Source organism: Ixodes scapularis, unplaced genomic scaffold (assembly GCF_016920785.2).
Source record: "Ixodes scapularis isolate PalLabHiFi unplaced genomic scaffold, ASM1692078v2 PGA_scaffold4__175_contigs__length_147842914, whole genome shotgun sequence".
NCBI lineage: Eukaryota > Metazoa > Arthropoda > Arachnida > Ixodida > Ixodidae > Ixodes > Ixodes scapularis.
Window position 1 is genome coordinate 64,855,026 of NW_024609879.1, and position 17,155 is coordinate 64,872,180.

At 43.6% G+C, this 17,155-nt stretch overlaps 1 protein-coding gene across 1 annotated transcript in view; it reads left to right on the forward strand.

Moving 5' to 3' along the window:
• The window catches only part of LOC8031910 (putative fatty acyl-CoA reductase CG5065), a 137,931-nt gene that overhangs the window by 109,428 nt on the left and 11,348 nt on the right, over positions 1 to 17,155 (forward strand). Inside the window, exon 5 of the mRNA XM_042293585.1 lies at positions 12,809 to 12,881. Coding sequence (XP_042149519.1) covers positions 12,809 to 12,881 — 73 coding nt within the window. The remainder of the gene's footprint in view (positions 1 to 12,808; positions 12,882 to 17,155) is intronic.

Sequence of the window (17,155 nt, forward strand, 5' to 3'; positions counted from 1 at the left end):
GAACAAATATCACACTTCTACGTGTACTAAAAAGAAGAAAAAAAAAACACGTTTGCTTAGTAAATAACTATGATCATGACGAACACACCACTCCACACATTGAGAAATATAGAATACTGAAATTTGATGAACTGTTGACTTATAGACTCGCACCCTACATTTGCCAGTACAATAGACTTTAAGAGTCAACCTATCCACCTCTTTGCACTAGACCCGACCACCATTTATAATACTAGCAATGAAAAACATGTAGTTGCAAATGAGGACTAACATTGGCACACAAAACCTGCATACCAAGTTCCAAGCTTTCTTAACACACACAGTTTTCTCCATACACTCAAAACATCTAGTACCTCGCTAAAGCAATACAAGAAAATACCGCTTTTAGCAGTGCTTTACGATATTGCCGTTTTTATTCTTACATGTTTTGTTTGTTGTTTTTGTTTTGTTGTTGAAGAATGTTTAAATGTATATTATTCTGCCGGCTTGTCGATAGTGTGATATTGCATCATTTAATTTACTTACCGGCATTGAGGCCTCGTCAAATCATCCGGTGTTTTGGTGCCGCGGACATGATGTAATGATTAAAGGGGGTTAAATAGAAAAAAAAAATGTCCCGCCAAACTCACACACATTGAATTGACCTGTATGGCTCGTAGCCTCCAATGTGATCCATCGTAATATAAAACGAAGAAAGGGAACAGGCGGCGTCACGGAAGCACCTGCCCCGACGGATTGTGGGCGTTGCTAGGGCGGAACAATAGCAGCTCGTGACTCAAGCAAAAAAGAAAAACTTGGAGGACGCTTAAGCTTCGCCTTTAAGAGTTGAACGCGATCACATTACCTAGCCCCGTTGGCAGCTTCTTTTCGTTCGCTTCTCATGCTCTTCCAGCAAGTAAGCAGTACGTGCGGCGGGCACGGTAGCCTAGTCTCCAAGCTGTGGCTGATGTGTTTTAGGATCCTTTTTGTAACTATGTTGAAAAACGCCCAACAAACAAACAAACAAAAAAAAATTTAGTGGCTCGTCTGGCTCGTAACCGAAGGGGCGTGGGTTCGACTCCTGCGTAAACTCCTTCAAATTTTTTCATCAAGCAAATGAATTACTTTTTGCGGTGATATCATTTGAGACTAGCCGTAACGTTCAATTCCCATTGTATATTGTGTTTTTAATCACTCATTACACGCGTGACGTAACGTTTCACGTGAGCGTTGTAGGTTGTCTGAAATCGCGCTCGGTCATATAGCTGAGACATCGAGAGCGTATTGAGCAATCAAGATTTTCGCGTCACGCCACCGACGCCGGCTTTTCTGCGACACGAGCACGTTAGCGCTGTTGCGTTAAAAATGAACGAAGAAGTGGAAAGCTAAGTAGCGTCAATGGACCTGCGCAAGTGGTGCCTCCCATATTTGTAACGCCTCGGCATATCGTGCCGAGCTTACATCTCGCTGCGAACGGCTCTTTGCATACTAGAGAAACAGAGCTCAACAAAGGGCCTGTGTCTCATTCCTCAATCATTTATGCTGCATGGAAGAATAGGTCCACATAAAGTAAGATAGGTAACCGAAATAGAGGAAATTGTTTTTTTATTCATTCCGAGAATTTCATTTGCGCTACTGATTACATGTTTGCGTATAAATATCTGACACTTCTCAGACTACCGCTCAGTGTCTTTCTGAGAGTTCTTTTTTCTTTTTTTTTGTAGAATATACATAAATAAACCACTAATATTTTCAGGAAAACTTGCCTCTACCCAGATATTGTTTGCAAAAATTAATGAATTACTCTAAACCCCAAGTTTCAGAGTAGCGTCCCCAAATGTGCACTTGTTGAAATAAATAGTATCGTCGGTATGCGCCAACCCATGGGGTGCTTTGGGCTGGACGGGGGGGATCGGCGGCCGATTGGGCTGAAGCGCACACCCAGCTCGACGCGCGTAGAGCGAAAGCTCGCGCTGCAGAACCCAGGGATCTTGGGTTCAATCCCCACCCCTGCCCGTTTCGATCTGGATGAGAATCGTACCGGCGTGAGGTCGTGTATCACTACTGCGTGGTGCACGTTAAAGACCCCAGGCTAGCGGTTGTACTGCACTGGCTAAATTACTTATCTACAGCGTGTGACTCGTCGCAACTTTAATGGCAGACCAACTACACGCTGTATAAATATCCCCACAACCCCAATTTTGGGCTTGACGCAGACGCACTGGGAACGCCGCTATTTTTTGCTTACGCACAACTTTTGGGTGCTATATTCTACAAAGAACATATTTTTGTTACTTAACTTATTTACTCTCAAGCATAATCACGCCGGCGGAGCACGCAGATCCGAGTAACCACGCGCTATTGATGATCTACGACTTTGTATGTCCGGAGATTTTCTTTTCTTTTTGCAAACGAAAAGTTTAATATGTCTGTATTATAAGCATTACGAAAAAATATCAAGATGATTAAAACGTAGACGATTCACGCAACGTTTAATTTTATCTTAAATCACTCAACACCACGTAATGTTGGAAGATTTTAGCCTTCCGCTGGGTGTAGTGTAAGCATCTACCGATGGGCAGCGGCTTTACAGACACCAGAGGCATCCCTTGAGCGACGGCGCGATGCTGGTTCAATGGCACTAGCTAGCTTTCCACTTTCTCGTCCCTTTTTTAATTATTTTTTTTAGAAAAAAACCTGAATTGGTTCCTCACTCGCCACGCCCCACCATCGGTTGGGATATAAAATTTCGTAACGGCGTCTGTTCCTATACATCGTTTTACTTTACTATGAACCACAGAGGAGTATATACGAGTCAAACAAGTTAAGGCTATGTCATGTGAGTGTGACGTTACCTTTGAGAAGGTCGAAGTGACATGTTATCTCTCGATACATTGAATTGGCTCAGCTCTGTCGTTATTGAAAACTGGGTGCAGTCATGTCTGGAGAAATGAATCGAACCGTTTTGTCAGCGGACTACTCATATTAAAGCACTAACCTGCTATAGGACCGAACGCGGCGAAAAGTTCAGTTTTTATATACCCTAAAAAAAGAACTCAGTTTTTTTTTTTCTTTTTGTATAATTCTTCATGGCAGGGTTGGCCGGAATGACACCGTGCTACAGCTGCAGGGAAAAAAAACTACAAAAGTTTAGGGAGCCGCAGGAGAAAAGTAAAGCGGGAAGGGCGCTACTTTTAGTAAAAACAATATGAAGAGTGCAGTACTCTCCAAATGAAAGAAGTATAATTGTCGACTAGAACAAATAACACGGCGCAGCAGATCGTTTCTTCAAACGCCAAATAATATTGGATCTACGGTTCGCTAGCCAGCCACTACCCAAGACATCCGTTATCCATATACGGTTCGAAATAATTTCTAGAACAATAAAGGAAAGAGGATCACTGGACACATCTATGCGTCAAAAAGCAGTCCAGCTGTTTGTACGCAGCGTTGTAAAAGACTTCCAAGACTGTTAGTTTTTGTTTTAGAGCGCAGCTCTTAGGCGCCTGTTTCCGGCTTGAGCGGCGTCGGCGTCGCCGTCGCCGCAGCCGTCGGCATCGCCGTCGCCATCGCCATAACCGTGAGGTCACGTGACGCCCCCTGACGTCACGTGAACCCCCCCTCCGAGGTCACGTGACCCCTCCCACAGGTCCTGTGACCCCTAAGATCCGCTGATCCCCCCCCCCCCCCCCCCCCGAGAACACGTGACGCTCAGTACCCTTCCCTCTTCCTCCTCAAGAGCTGCGCTCTAATTCGGCGTTACAGGGAGTTGCAAACGGCTTTCATTTTATTTTAATTCTGTAACTCTTTTTGTCTCGGGGAAACAGGAGGGGAAGGGGCACGCGTGTACCGGAGAGCCGCACTTGAGGCAGTAAAGAGCCGCATGAGGCTCGCGACTGGAATTTGGACACCCCAGCTCTATGGTGTCTGGACGATAAGGCGAGAAAGTGAAGTTACGTTGGATAAAGGGCCCGAATACCACCTGTCGTTTGGGCAGAGACGCTCCAACGGTAACTGTTTACACCACATCTGAGTAAATGTTCAATTTTTTTCGAAATTCGAAACAATATAATGCAACAAGATTCTTTAGATTTTGATTTCAGGGCTTCCAAAAGTTCAGCGAGGGAAGTTTCGCAAAAATGAGAATGATTGTTTTTATAAATTGCCAGATAAAACTTTCGCAATTTTGACCTCTTTTATATTTATAAATTTCCCGTCGTCATGCAAATAACATTTAAATTGTAGAGCTTTAACTATTTGTAGAAAGCATAACTCCTTTGTAGAAATATTTCAGCTTAATTTTGACTCCAATATATGTTCAAAAATCACCGAAAAGTTCCTAAGTTTGAAAGAGGTGTGCAAAAGGCCTTACTTTGTCATTTAATATTTTCTTGAAATGTAAACTCGAATGAAATATATTTCACAAATTTAGAGAAACAACAGAAACATTTACGTTGAAGAGTTGTATTCTGTTTTGATTTGCGGCTACGTGCATTTGGAAATATCGTTGTTTTTCTTCCTGTCAGATGGGGATTTACGGTTACGAAAAGAGTAAAATATTTTGCAAAAGAAATTTCTGTTTCGTTTTGTGGACATGACTCGCTACCTTATATAAAATTAATTGAAAGCAAAAACGAGACAAAAACGGCTATGGCCGTCCCGTCCTTATGTGAGAACACCCTACAATATGACACGCAACTAGAAGCGTTTATTTGAGCGCGAGATCAAGAGGAACACTGCAGACAGGTGCGCGGCGGGTCATAGTCGCCGAACCTCTTTCGACAAGAAAAATATCAAAGCGGCGCGAATGTGTAAAATATAACGTTTGCCTCTGACAGCAACAGTGGTGTCTAAGTCTTGTCAGCTTCGTCGTCGAACGGACAAAAAGCCACCTCTACACACGCCAATTTCTTGCGTCGATTAGGAATAAAACTTTCACTTTAAAACGAGAAGTTTTTAAAATGGAAGCAAAAGTAAATTAAACAACTTAAAACTAAAAAAATCAGATTTTGAAGTTTTATAATCTAAACCCTGAAACACGGGGGAAGGAAAATAACAAACTAGAGGACACAAAAACAGAAAGGCTACTGGGTTTATTCACAAGAAAACAAAGCAATATATGGCGGTCCACAGGGACAGGAAAGAGAGATGACAAAAGACATGCCGCCGCAAAGATTTGACGAAAACGCGGTGAAACACACTCACCTCCAACCTATGCACCGCGCCAACAACAGACACCCGCCGCCCAGTGGTCAGACATGTTGAACATTGTGAAGGCTATGCGAAACGAGCTAAAGACACCATCCACCCCTTGACACCACCAACAACACAAAACAAGAACACAAATAACTCACAAAAAAAAAAATATTCGCTTGTTCGTTCAAAACTGTAGACGGCTGGCTTACACAGTTTAACTGGTCCCTTATATTTAAGGTTTCTTAGAGGAGTCTCTGAAAATAAGTTAATTCTTTGCGCAAGATTGAAGTTGCTTCCCATAATGGCGAGCACGCATAACAATCAGCAATTTGTTTGACTAGTTATGACAATGAAGATAGGCTTTTCACAATTCTCTCGTGTTTGAACAGGTGATCATTTACGCACCGACACCTCTGGCCCACTTTGGAGAGCCCACAAATGAACGGAATTGTTCACACAAGTTCCTTGACGCAACCAAATGGAGGATTCCTATGCCTCTTCACTCAACCGTGTTCTCGCTCAAACGTTAACGGCTTAAGACTGCCGAACCGGAAATCTATATTAAAATTTATATTTACTTAGAACTTCTGAGTAAACGCGTTTATATTATGTAAAGACGTGTGAAAGTACGGAACAATCACAGCATTTCTCTTCAGAGCACCGTCGAAGCCCTCCGGCCTTTCTACAATCTGTGTACGCAACCCCCCCCCCCCCCCGCAATTGACCCAAAGAAATACAAACTATAACGAACTAACCTTAACTACTTTAACTGTCTCACTAGCAGACGATTAATGCACGACCTTCTTACGGCATTACAAATAAGGAACTATAATACACTAACCTTTACATATTTTGAACGGTCACATGAGCCTAGATAAGATACTCGTTGGGTCCTCGTTTTTATACGACCAACGCAATCTACTTTTTAACAACTGTAGGCTAGAGGTTGTCACTTCGATAATAAAATCCCGAACCTTAGCTGACTAGCACTTAATTGGGCTACATGTTAATATATTGTTGACAAATTTATGAAAAATCACGGTTTATACCCCTAAGCTACTACAAAAGATGTCACCTGCTTGTCCAGCCAATTCAGATGAAACTCTGACAAAAGCGGAGCCAGCGCAGAGCCAATACACACCTCTTCGTTTGTTAAAAAAATTCTCCGTTAAACTATCGCGCTGCGGACTTTAAATAACAGCTAAAGGGTTGTAACAATAAGTCGACCGAAATTTCCACTTGAGCTTGAAAGGCCACTAAATCCACCTGAAGTTCTCCAACCCTTCGCAGCGATAGCTGAATCTCCAAGGAATAATATATATATTTTATGCCTAAGGATAACAAAGTGCAGGCCTTCTGGTGATTGGGAGGCAGCCTGCAAAGCAACTTTTTCTTAAATTAGAAGGTTCGAACTGCTTTCAAGATAGTCGTACCGCAAACAAGTCCCTAAGAACACATAATATACTGCAACGAACCGTTTTGAATGACAATTACGCGGAACAGAGAAACCCTTTATATAGTTTGTAAGTAAAAAAAGTACCACAAGACAGCGCGAAACGCCGAAAATCTTGTTTTACGTGGCAGTTAAGTCATTATCACCTAAAACGTTACACACTTTTGACACACAAACACAAAATTGCTTAACTGCGTCATTTAAAAACGTCGTGTGATTCTCCATAGCAGGCATTCTTTTAGCTGGAATTGATTGCACGCAGGAAAATTAATGAACACTGGGAGGATTGATGAGCTTGGTGTTCCGGCTCCGTCGAACCTCTCGCTTCTTTTTTAATCGATCATATTCACCAATGCGGCCTCCAACTTCGTTCAAATCCCGGGTTTCGGCACCAAACGTTGCGCCTCGAGAGCGCTCGTAGGGAAAAGGAACAGGAGGACCCAGGTCTGGTGAATGGTTTACTTCAACTTCTTTTTTTCTCTCTATCCGCTCCCATGCCCGCGCTCGAGGAAGGATCGTTTTAATCTTAATTTTCAAAACATTATCTCACAATTTATTACACACCGGCATGGGCAAAATACATGCAAATATGTATCGAAATACAGATACAACATACTTCGTCAAAAATGTATTTAATTACAAATCTAATTACATTTCCAAAAAAGCATTTAAGTACAAGATACAAATACATCCAAATGTATTTGGTCTCCTTCAAATACTTTTCCAAATACATTCCTCAAAATTTGCGTCAGCGATTTCAGGGTACCTGCATCGGGTTTCTGGGTATCTCATTTTAATTTTGCATCGCACACTCAGGAGTTAGTCTGCGAGGCTCAAGTAACGTAATAGAAATATAATCACAAAAAAATGTAATCAGCTTGGACGTAAGGTGAAAAAAGTACAGAGCTTCAAGCAGCTTTTTTTTGTCGATGACATTTTGGTATAGACCAACAAAGAACCGAGATGACCAAGACGGGCAGCACTAGGTAGAGAATTTTTTTATTGTTGCAACTCGCACCAGTTAAGAAAATTTGGACTACCCGCCCATTTAGAATGGTCCAGGCAAAAATATGAATGGAAATCAGGCAGGAAAGTATCACAAGTTGTCGCAGGCACTTATTTAGCCAGTCTGCCTGTGAACGTCGATTTCGTCACTATTCTCGCCCTGGACTAGCACCGTAATCACAAAGTCACTAAACGCTTGTGCTTGATTGAGAGACACTGCATTCTGTGCAGAACGTAGTTTTCTTCCTGCTGCGGACAGTGACAATATATTTGAAGCATGTATTTTCGCCCGCAAACATGTATTTAATTACAATTGTATTTGAAATACCCACGTTTTAGTATTTAAATACACACGTCAAATACAATACCCAATTTGTAATTAAATTCAAATGCAAAATACACAAAGTATTTGAAATACGTATTTCAAATACCTGTATCTGAAATACTGCACATCCCTGATTACAAATTAATAATAAAAACAAAAATGAAGGTTGAAGAGCTAAAATTTAAAACTTAAATATGAAAAATACTAAGGAATTATCGCTGTTGTTGCCTGAGTGGCCATTTGGCCAAATATTTTAGTGCAATTTTTTAATGGTAGGCGGCTTGATGGGCGGTTGATGGGCGGCTGACACACCTGTCATTCCGTGTTTCCATGCTTGCCGCTTCCGTAATTTCAGTGGTGAGTTGCTTGGGACTCTTGCCTAGCACAGTACACTTCTTTAAAAGCGCTGAGCACCCACAGTTCCTACAGTAAATTCCACTATGTCCTGAGTTGGCGTTGACTATGTTCTTGCCAGGCTCTTGAAGGCGGTCATTTAAAGACTGTAAATTCTACCTTGTGTACTCTCCCCCACCGGAAAGCGGGAAGGTACAAATGACACCTTGTGCACGGGAAACAAAGTTCGTTTCGTGCTTCGTGGAGCAGCTTACTGCATTTACCTTTTCGCGTATGCTGTCGAATATTTTTGGGACTAAAAGTTTACATCTATGTTAGCTTTCTTTGCATTAAGGCTGTGAGAGAACTTATGCATGCATGGCCTACCACCGGTCTTCTTGTCTTGTCCCTGTGGTTTTGTATCACGCTTACACCTTGCTTGATCTCTTTAGGAGCCTTTCAACCACCGACGTCATTAACGATTTAGGCTATTCTAGTAAACTGGTGAAGGAGGGGCGTACTGCCGATCTGTCTAAGAATTAATCACAATGTCATGGAAGCACACAATTTAAAAGAACTCAAACGGGCATGTCCCAAGGATAAAGTTCGCTGAATACCCTCATTCATTATTTATGCAAGTGCACTCTAAGAAAAAAGGGAGGAGAAAGGTAGCAAAAGCGACTGTTCCTCCTTGTTGCGGACAAGTTGCCCAGAGAAGGGAGGAACGGCAGTTCAGATGAAAGCAGGAGGGCGAGTTCCTCCTGGTTCAGTTGGCGCAGGGGTAGAACATCGCGCTACTGACCAAGTGGTCAACGGCTCGATCCCCAAAAAAGTCGTTTTTTTTTTTGTTTTTTTTTGTAAATTTTTGTTTACCAAAACACACATAAACAAACCCAGACCGATGAAATGAAAATTAAAGTCCTTATTATTCTCCGAGACGTTTTCCTCCTCCAGGCAGACCGGAGAAAGCTTTCGCCCTCCCGACCCATCTTCTTTCGGTTTCGTTTTTCGAGCACATCGCGCACGTTGTTTAATAAATTAATGTTGAGTTGATTGAGCTTCAGCGGCAGCGAAGGCCGCCTGTAATTCCGTCTTCTAGTGCAAACGTGCAGAACATTTCGGTTGCATTGACGTTTTTACCACTAATTTTTTCAAACGAGCTAACGAAGCCGCTAGAAACAGCGAAGTTCCGGAGCAGTGCCAGCAGCGCTACATACACTGGGTAAGACGGCCAAGACGGCCGTCTTCAATTTGCGGGACGCACGCGGAACTACAGCAGCGAAACCACGAGGAACTGTGTCGACGTTTTCGACGTAATGGAAATCGCGGGAACTGCGTCCAAGGAAGGCAGGTTTTCCTGCCGGCTGCCTGGGTGCCTTCCGTGCTGAGTTCGGTTCCGTTGTCCCGTGCCGAGTGCCAACCGGCGTTCAACGTGATTCTTCTGCGTGTCAGCAACATCGTCAACGTGGTTCTGTATTTCTTCGTGTCAGCGACATCGTGATTGCAGTGTTGTGGGTTGTGAACAGAAGACTGGAATTATCGCCGATGTGACCGTGTGTTCGCGTATCAGTGGTGTAAGAACAAGATGAGATGACGTAAACTGTCGGGCATTGATGCCGCTGGTCGGGCCGTTATCGGAGGGGCCGGAGTGTCGCAGGATGACATTCCGCTTTACATTAAAGAGTTTAAAACCACTTGAGGGATTAGGTGCAGTCGATCGACGTGTGGATAGTCATGTTGGAACGCTGGTCTGAACGGTAAGCTCCTATCGTACAGTGGCCAATGTGACTGTCGGTCCCCGAGAGCGATTGCGCTCTGGGGAAAAGACAACACTACGAAAGTATGACGGAAAGTACGTATATTTATAATGGAAGTTTAGCATAAAAAAAAAAGACAGGCAAAATCGAAAAAATAAAAAAACGCTATCCTTTATTTTACTGTTTAAATATATTACGGTTCCTGTAGAAACTGCCCTCTAAGTGGCGCGCTGGGATGAGCGCTAGAAGTTTTCGAGCTCGCAACGGCGCAGAAGTCGCGGCTTTGACTGCATTCAAGTTGATCGAAAAGCGATTTCTGTGCCCGTGAAGCATCACTTCCAGCTGAGTGGATATCTGCTCTAAAGAGATTAAATTCAAGACGGCAATTGCAGCTTTGCGCGAAGAGCACAAATAGAAAAACGAACACTACAATATAAATACTGGCTACGAAGGGCCATGAGGGAAAACAAACTCATGGCTTGGAACCACATTGGAGCGGCTCGATTTATTGGCTTTCAAATAATTATGGCATGATCGAGCGTCTTCTTTTTAATAAGAGATTCATCCCCTGACCATTAAAAATAGCCTCAGATGTATGACATTGCTGGAAAAAAATGAACATGTTCGGAATATTTTTTTTTGCTTAGGGAGTCACCGAAAAATTCCGTACGTTCAAAACGACCACTATAAAAGACGGAAACGCAGGGCTCGGTAGTAGTGATCGGGGTAGTGTGCTGTTGTATTGATGTTTGTATGTGCCATGGCGATGCCTGTGTATGCGTTCAATATATTATGACCTGACGTTTGTAGGGTTTGTAGTGTGCGCAACGTGTCTACATGTGTTAGAGATTCCGAAGAAAAGGAAACGCAATTGTGGCGTAAGGAAATAAAAATATTTTTTTGTAAAACATGAATTGGGCGGTACCTAGCGCCACCTAGCCTAGCTACGTGCGATTACTCTGCTTGACCCTGCCATCTGGTGGCAAGCGATTTAACATCCTTTTACCATACTTTTACGCTACGCGGCTACGTCATAATTTCGTGTTACCGTGCTGAGATAAGCCAAGAGGTTGCTTCGGATTTGCTTTTTTTTGAGAGCGGCTTTTGGTTCTGCGGGCGAATGATTTTCACTCCTCCGTGATGTGCGGTTGACGCCACGGTTGACGAAGGAATTGCGGCTCGAGGAATAGCAAAGGTAGGGCATAAAGTGCGCGAACTGAGTGCCGGTTGTCTCCGTTGAACATCGCAGTGCTGACGATGAGAAGACTGAGTGACTGCATGCTTTCGAAACGTAAGTTTCTTTACCTGCAGGGGTAAAGAAACTTCGGAAATAAATACAGTTCGCGGAAAGCTCGTGTTACGTTTTTATTTCCTGCTCCTCTCGCTTCGTGCAATAGACTTAGTGTTCTCGTTAAGCCTTACCGAGCTCGATTTGCTCGATTCGTGGCCGCCATAATGAGATGCAGTCGACGGAGGAACTTTTCCTCCCCTGCTTAAGGGACGAAAGTTTCTCCCTTTCTGAAGGAACATATGTGTCAAGAGCGTTCCTCCCTTTAGGGAAGACTATACTGACCCTTTTTTCTAAGTGTGTGGGTGGTCAAAGAGAGCAATGTTCTCGTTTTCACTGCAATTTTTTTTCTTAAATAATGTGTTGAACAGGTTCAGCGATCTGACCAGCTATAGTTTGATTTCGTCGCCACTGGCACAATGAATCCAGGTAACTTAAGTATTTTTTGCACGAGCGACAACCTTGCTGAAGGTCTGGGTGTGTAGAGCACAAGACGGCCCAAACCTGTGAACTAAAATTATGGCGTCGCCACGCTTGCGCCGAACGCTTAGTGAGATCGTTCTATTGAATGCTGGCCTTCCACAAGGTAACCGTTAAGGCTCCAACATTCTATGAAAGACGAAGGTGCGTTCACCCTTTGCATCAGCTTGGTCAAGTCCAGTGCACTTCCTAGACAAGGGTTGAGATCTCCAGATACAAATTGACACTTCGCGAGATATTTGTTAAAAAAAAAAGTTGTTTGAAATTTGTTGGACAATTTTGAAAATTCCAAGCAAACCTTTGTAACACTTGTTTTTCCACATAATACCGCACTTTCCTTCATAGCGTTCAATACGCGGGAAAATGGGTCCAAGAAGAGCGCTGCCTTCACAAGGCATTGATCTCTGCGATAAATAGTGTTTGCGCATTGCTTTGTCTTCGAAGAAAATGCATTCTAATTGACGACTCCGATTAACAGTGTAAATGACGGACCTGCTTTATATACTCAGTGTGTTCTGTGTATCCCTAAATATACACTCTCTGGCAAATGAAGCCAAGTGAATATATTGGTGAGAATGTGAAACTGTGTGGCGGGCTTTGTTTGGGTCGTTTTGCCCCCAGCATAATGTTTTATCTACATAACTGTTCACTCCATTAAATACGTCATCAACATTGTTTGAGCGTTGGACACAGATAAGACACAAGTGCATCGTCAATGTTTGGCTGTCAGTCATGCTCAATATCTCCTTCACAGATGGAACGCGAGCTAAATCCAGTGCGCACGTCCGAAGAGAACAGCCAAATACATCAGTGTTACATTTGGTTCCCACTAGAGTTTGTATATAGAAGAAAACCAATCTATTAGTGTTTTCCTCAGGTTCACAATTGCATTGCTTGATCTATATTTATCGTGACCCCCACCGGTATGACATTGACAAAGTTCTCCATAATTAAATTCGTGTTGAGTGCACAAATGAGCCTATTGTTTTCAGAAACGCTGTGATGATCAACATGGAAGGCACAAAAAGTGTTGTGGACCTTTGCCATAAGCTAGATAAACTGAAGGTGAGTTGAATTCTTGTGGTAGAAAGAAACATGTTAATGGACTGTAGAAATCAAATATCCGCATAATTCGATATAGTGCTTCTCTAGCTACGACAAAAGAAGATGTAATTAAAATACTTGCTTATTTTCCAAGCACAACTCATTGGCACTTTTTTTCCAAGTCTTGTAGTTGAGCGAAAATATTAATTCCAATGTATAAATGAGCACAAATTATTGCGCCACCGAAAGAGAACTGAAAAACATTAAATTTTTCCTCTGGACGAAATCACTAGTTCGAGTAAATCTAGCCTTCTTAATAGATTCATTGTACTTACTAAATGCCACGAAGTGCACGGATAAACATGACACTTTTTAAATAGGAAATAGGAACGAACACTTTTAATAAAGTAGAATATTCTCACGAATTACAAAAGACAAGCGAGTGGTAAACTCATGAAACAAAGCCTTCAATGTGACAAACTAATCCGAAAGCAAACTACAATATCTGGCGTCACCGGCGCCCATGACGGCTGCACAGCGGGATCAAAAACTAGGGATAGTCTGACAGCGAATGGCGACCTACAACTTCTACGCAGACCCTACTGTGACTAGAGGAATTAAATGTTGGATGACAGGGATCGAACCATACGTGTCCGCGTGTCAACCATGTGTTCTTGTGACTGCTATACACATGTGGCTTTTTCAATTATTTTTGGCTGCGCTCGCTGATAATTTTTAATTGAATTATAAGCTGGGGGTGCGAGGCAGAAAGAAAAGAAAGACGTTTACAAATATCTGTAACGCGAAATTAGAGCGCAGCTCTTGAGGAGGAAAAGGGGAGGGTATGGAGGGGAAGGCCCAGAGGGAGGGTATTTCCCTCCTCCTCCTTTGTACCCTCTCTTTCTCCCCTTCCTCCTCTTCCTCTCTTTGTACTCGTACTCTCCCTCCATCCTCCTCTTCTCCCCCTTCTCCTCTCCTTCTTTTCCTTTCATCCTCCGTACCCTCCCCTCCTCCTTCCGGATACCCTCCCCTCCTCCTCATTCGTACGCTCAGCTCCTCCTCCTACATGCAGTCCCATCCTCCCACAATTCCCCGCTAAATTTAGCGGAAAAATATAAAGCCACGTGAGCTCAACACCAAATCAATTTCCCCGCTAAATTTAGCGGGGAAAATGACATCACATGACTTGGTGTCAAGTCACCTATTAACAAATTCAAATGTCTCCGCTTGGTTTAGGGGGAATATTGACGTCACGTGACCTCAACACCAATTTAATTCCTTTCTATGTTTAGCACTGAATTGAATTGATATTGAGGTTATGTGATGCCTATTTTTTCTCTATATATTAGCGCGATTACGCCATCGCTAACGACGACGCCGCGAAACAGGGAAACAGGCGCCTAAGTGCTGCGCTCTAAACCTTAAGAGGACAGAGACTGGGAGTTATGCGAAAAGAAGCACGTAAAACCCTATTCACCAAGATTGGCTAGCACTTGCTTAGTATCGTACTAATTATGTCGTCGTCTTAAAGGGCAACTCCGCCTCATTTTTGAAATTTAGAAAACTATGTAGCCCTCTTGAGTGTCATATAGGAAGACCCCATGCCAAATATTACGATCTAATTCCGTCTATATATTTAATAAACTGGCCAGCAAACCTTCAAGTGAGCCAAGTCGCCGAAATCCGCCAACTCTAGCGTGCGACGTGAGGCGCAATCGTCAGCGCAGTCAATGCGACAGAGTTGGAGCGGCGAACGTTGAGCTACTACGTCAGAGGCATGACTACGTCATTCTCACGTTTTGTTTGTTTTTACTCCTCAGAGCGAAATTTAACAATGACGTCATGAGATTCTCCTCCCGGTGTTGGCTCAACGGCATCCACGTGATCACCGTAACGCGGATGCGCTAGTTTGCTCTGCCCTGCGCGCTTATCGGTCTGTTTCTCCGCTCCCCTTCTCCTATTTTGTATTCTTCCCTTCCCTCTCTCCCCCAGGCTATCACCGTCCACGCCATGCGAAGCGACCTGCCCGCGTCGCGCGTCCTGTCCCTCGCCCCCCCGAACCTCACAAGACCAGGTAGTTCGACGTGACGTGCCATGACTCTGACGACGCGAGACCAATGTTGCCTGACGCAACAGAAGTTTCGGTTTCGGTATCAGCTGATGTTTAAATTAGGATTACACAAATAATATTCTACATTTCGCGAATCTGAACACGTAGAGCTGTTTAGTGGTGCTTTGTGAAATGAAATCACATGTAAACCTTTTTTTTTTTTTTTGGAATTGAGCGGAGTTGCTTTTTAAATGATCACGTGCCGGGCGATACTCGCGGCTAAGTAAGCATGTGGTATTCACAGGCACGACTTAGTTCCTTGTCTCCCCAGTGCAACGTAGAAAGCGAGTAAAAAATCTTAGTCAAGGTTTAGGGCCAGCTCACCCAGTGTTCAGTGGGAGAATTGCGACTCGGCCTCATCTGTTGAATATTCCTCAGTGCACACCAGTTCCCCCACCTTTTTAGAGCGCTGAGCAAACACTCAGTGTCTTGAAAAGCGGTCGAATACATCTGGAAAGAAGTGTAGCCTGTTAGATGGTGCGACTGACTCCGACCATAGGTGGGGATAGAGACGGGCTTGTGCGAGACGGCAACGTCTTCATTGTTTTCGTCGCAATGTTGTGTCTATAAACCGCCAAAATAGCTGCAAATATTATAGTGAACTGACATGCTTATAAATCACGGATGGCGTTAAACTATTCTTAGCAGGTCGTTATATTCAATGATCTATATTGTAGTAGGCTGGATCGCGGATAGAGGCTAGTCTTGCTGGGGTTGAGAGGCACCACCTACGGCAATCGCCTGACACCAGCTAGTGCATGGGGCTTTATGAGAAAAACTGGGAAAACTGCAATTTTTTACTTTAAAAGGTGGTTCTTGACAATAACACGTTTATCACATTTTCCGAGAATGACAGTTAATATTCTCGCTGAAAAAATCGAAGGCATTAGAATAAATGTTTTTCTTTAATTAAGGGAATATTAGGGGATCTTTAGGGGAATACGTTAGCGTGACCCTTGGGAAAGGCCATACACCTCGCCTTTTGGAAAACGAAAGCGCTGACCCTTTCACGTTTCTGTTTTGGTTGTCTCTTTTGCCTTTCTTTTTTCCTCCGCTATTTTTTTGCGGCCTCTTTTTGGCTTCGTTACGGGGCCAGTGTTAGCGTTTCCCGAAAGGGGATGTCCGTGGCGTTCCTCAAGGGTCTCAATAACGCATTTTGTAAAGATCGAACAATGAATCTGCCTTTAATATTTTTGCCGATTACTTGGACCAACGCTAGTACTTGCCCATGTTGAATTAACCTGAGACTGGGGTAGAGAAGGAACATCAAAACGTAGAAGGAGAGAAAATAGACAGGACGACGTCTCTTGGTTCCCCCTCCATTTTGTAGCACATTCCAAGGCATAAGCGCTCCGCACACCTGCAAGTTCAGACTCACTTCAGCATCCGCGCGTGCATTGGCTTCGCCCCGTGACGTTGCCTCCCTCTCGCCTTCGTCCTTCATTAGTCTTCTTCTCTCCACGCAGCGCGCTTCCCTTTTTTTCTGTTTTGTTTACAGACAGACGCCGTCAGCTTTTCCCTGCCATGTGGGCACTAATGCTAACGCACTAATAAATGTTTCGTGGCTGAGGGTCAAAGGTTGTGACTTTGTTGGGCGTAAACTGTGATGAGGTGCAACGATACAAGATTTGCAGAAAGTCAGTGTGGAGTCGCTCGTGATCCTGCGGTCATGAGAGCTTAGCAGCCGATAATTCAGAAGGCCTTTACTGGGGACATTCGCATCGCTTCAAGCGCTTGCACAGCGCACTTCTGTTGCAAGCATTTCTTTTGAACTGAAGAGAGGGCTTCTGTGACGAACTAAAACTCGGAGCGTGTCATCATTTGTAGAGCGTGTATTTTATTTAGAACTTGATACAAGGGACGCCGCCGGAATCAGTGGTGCTCCGACACATATTATGTTTTTAATCGGCGTTCGATCGCTTGGCAAGTACCGATTGGATCTTCAATCACATGATATAATATAGTAGCGTATAATTATAATAATAAAAAAAAAAACTAAAATGACGCTTAAGCATCGCCTTTAAAAGTGGAACGCGACAGCATTATCGGGCCACCTTCGCATTGCCGTCTTGTTCGCTTCTGATGCTCTTCCTGCCAGTAAGCACGAAGTGCGGCGGACACGGTAGCTTAGTCAGTAGCTTGCCTGGCTCGCAACCGAAGGTCCTTGAGTTCGAATCGAGCCTAA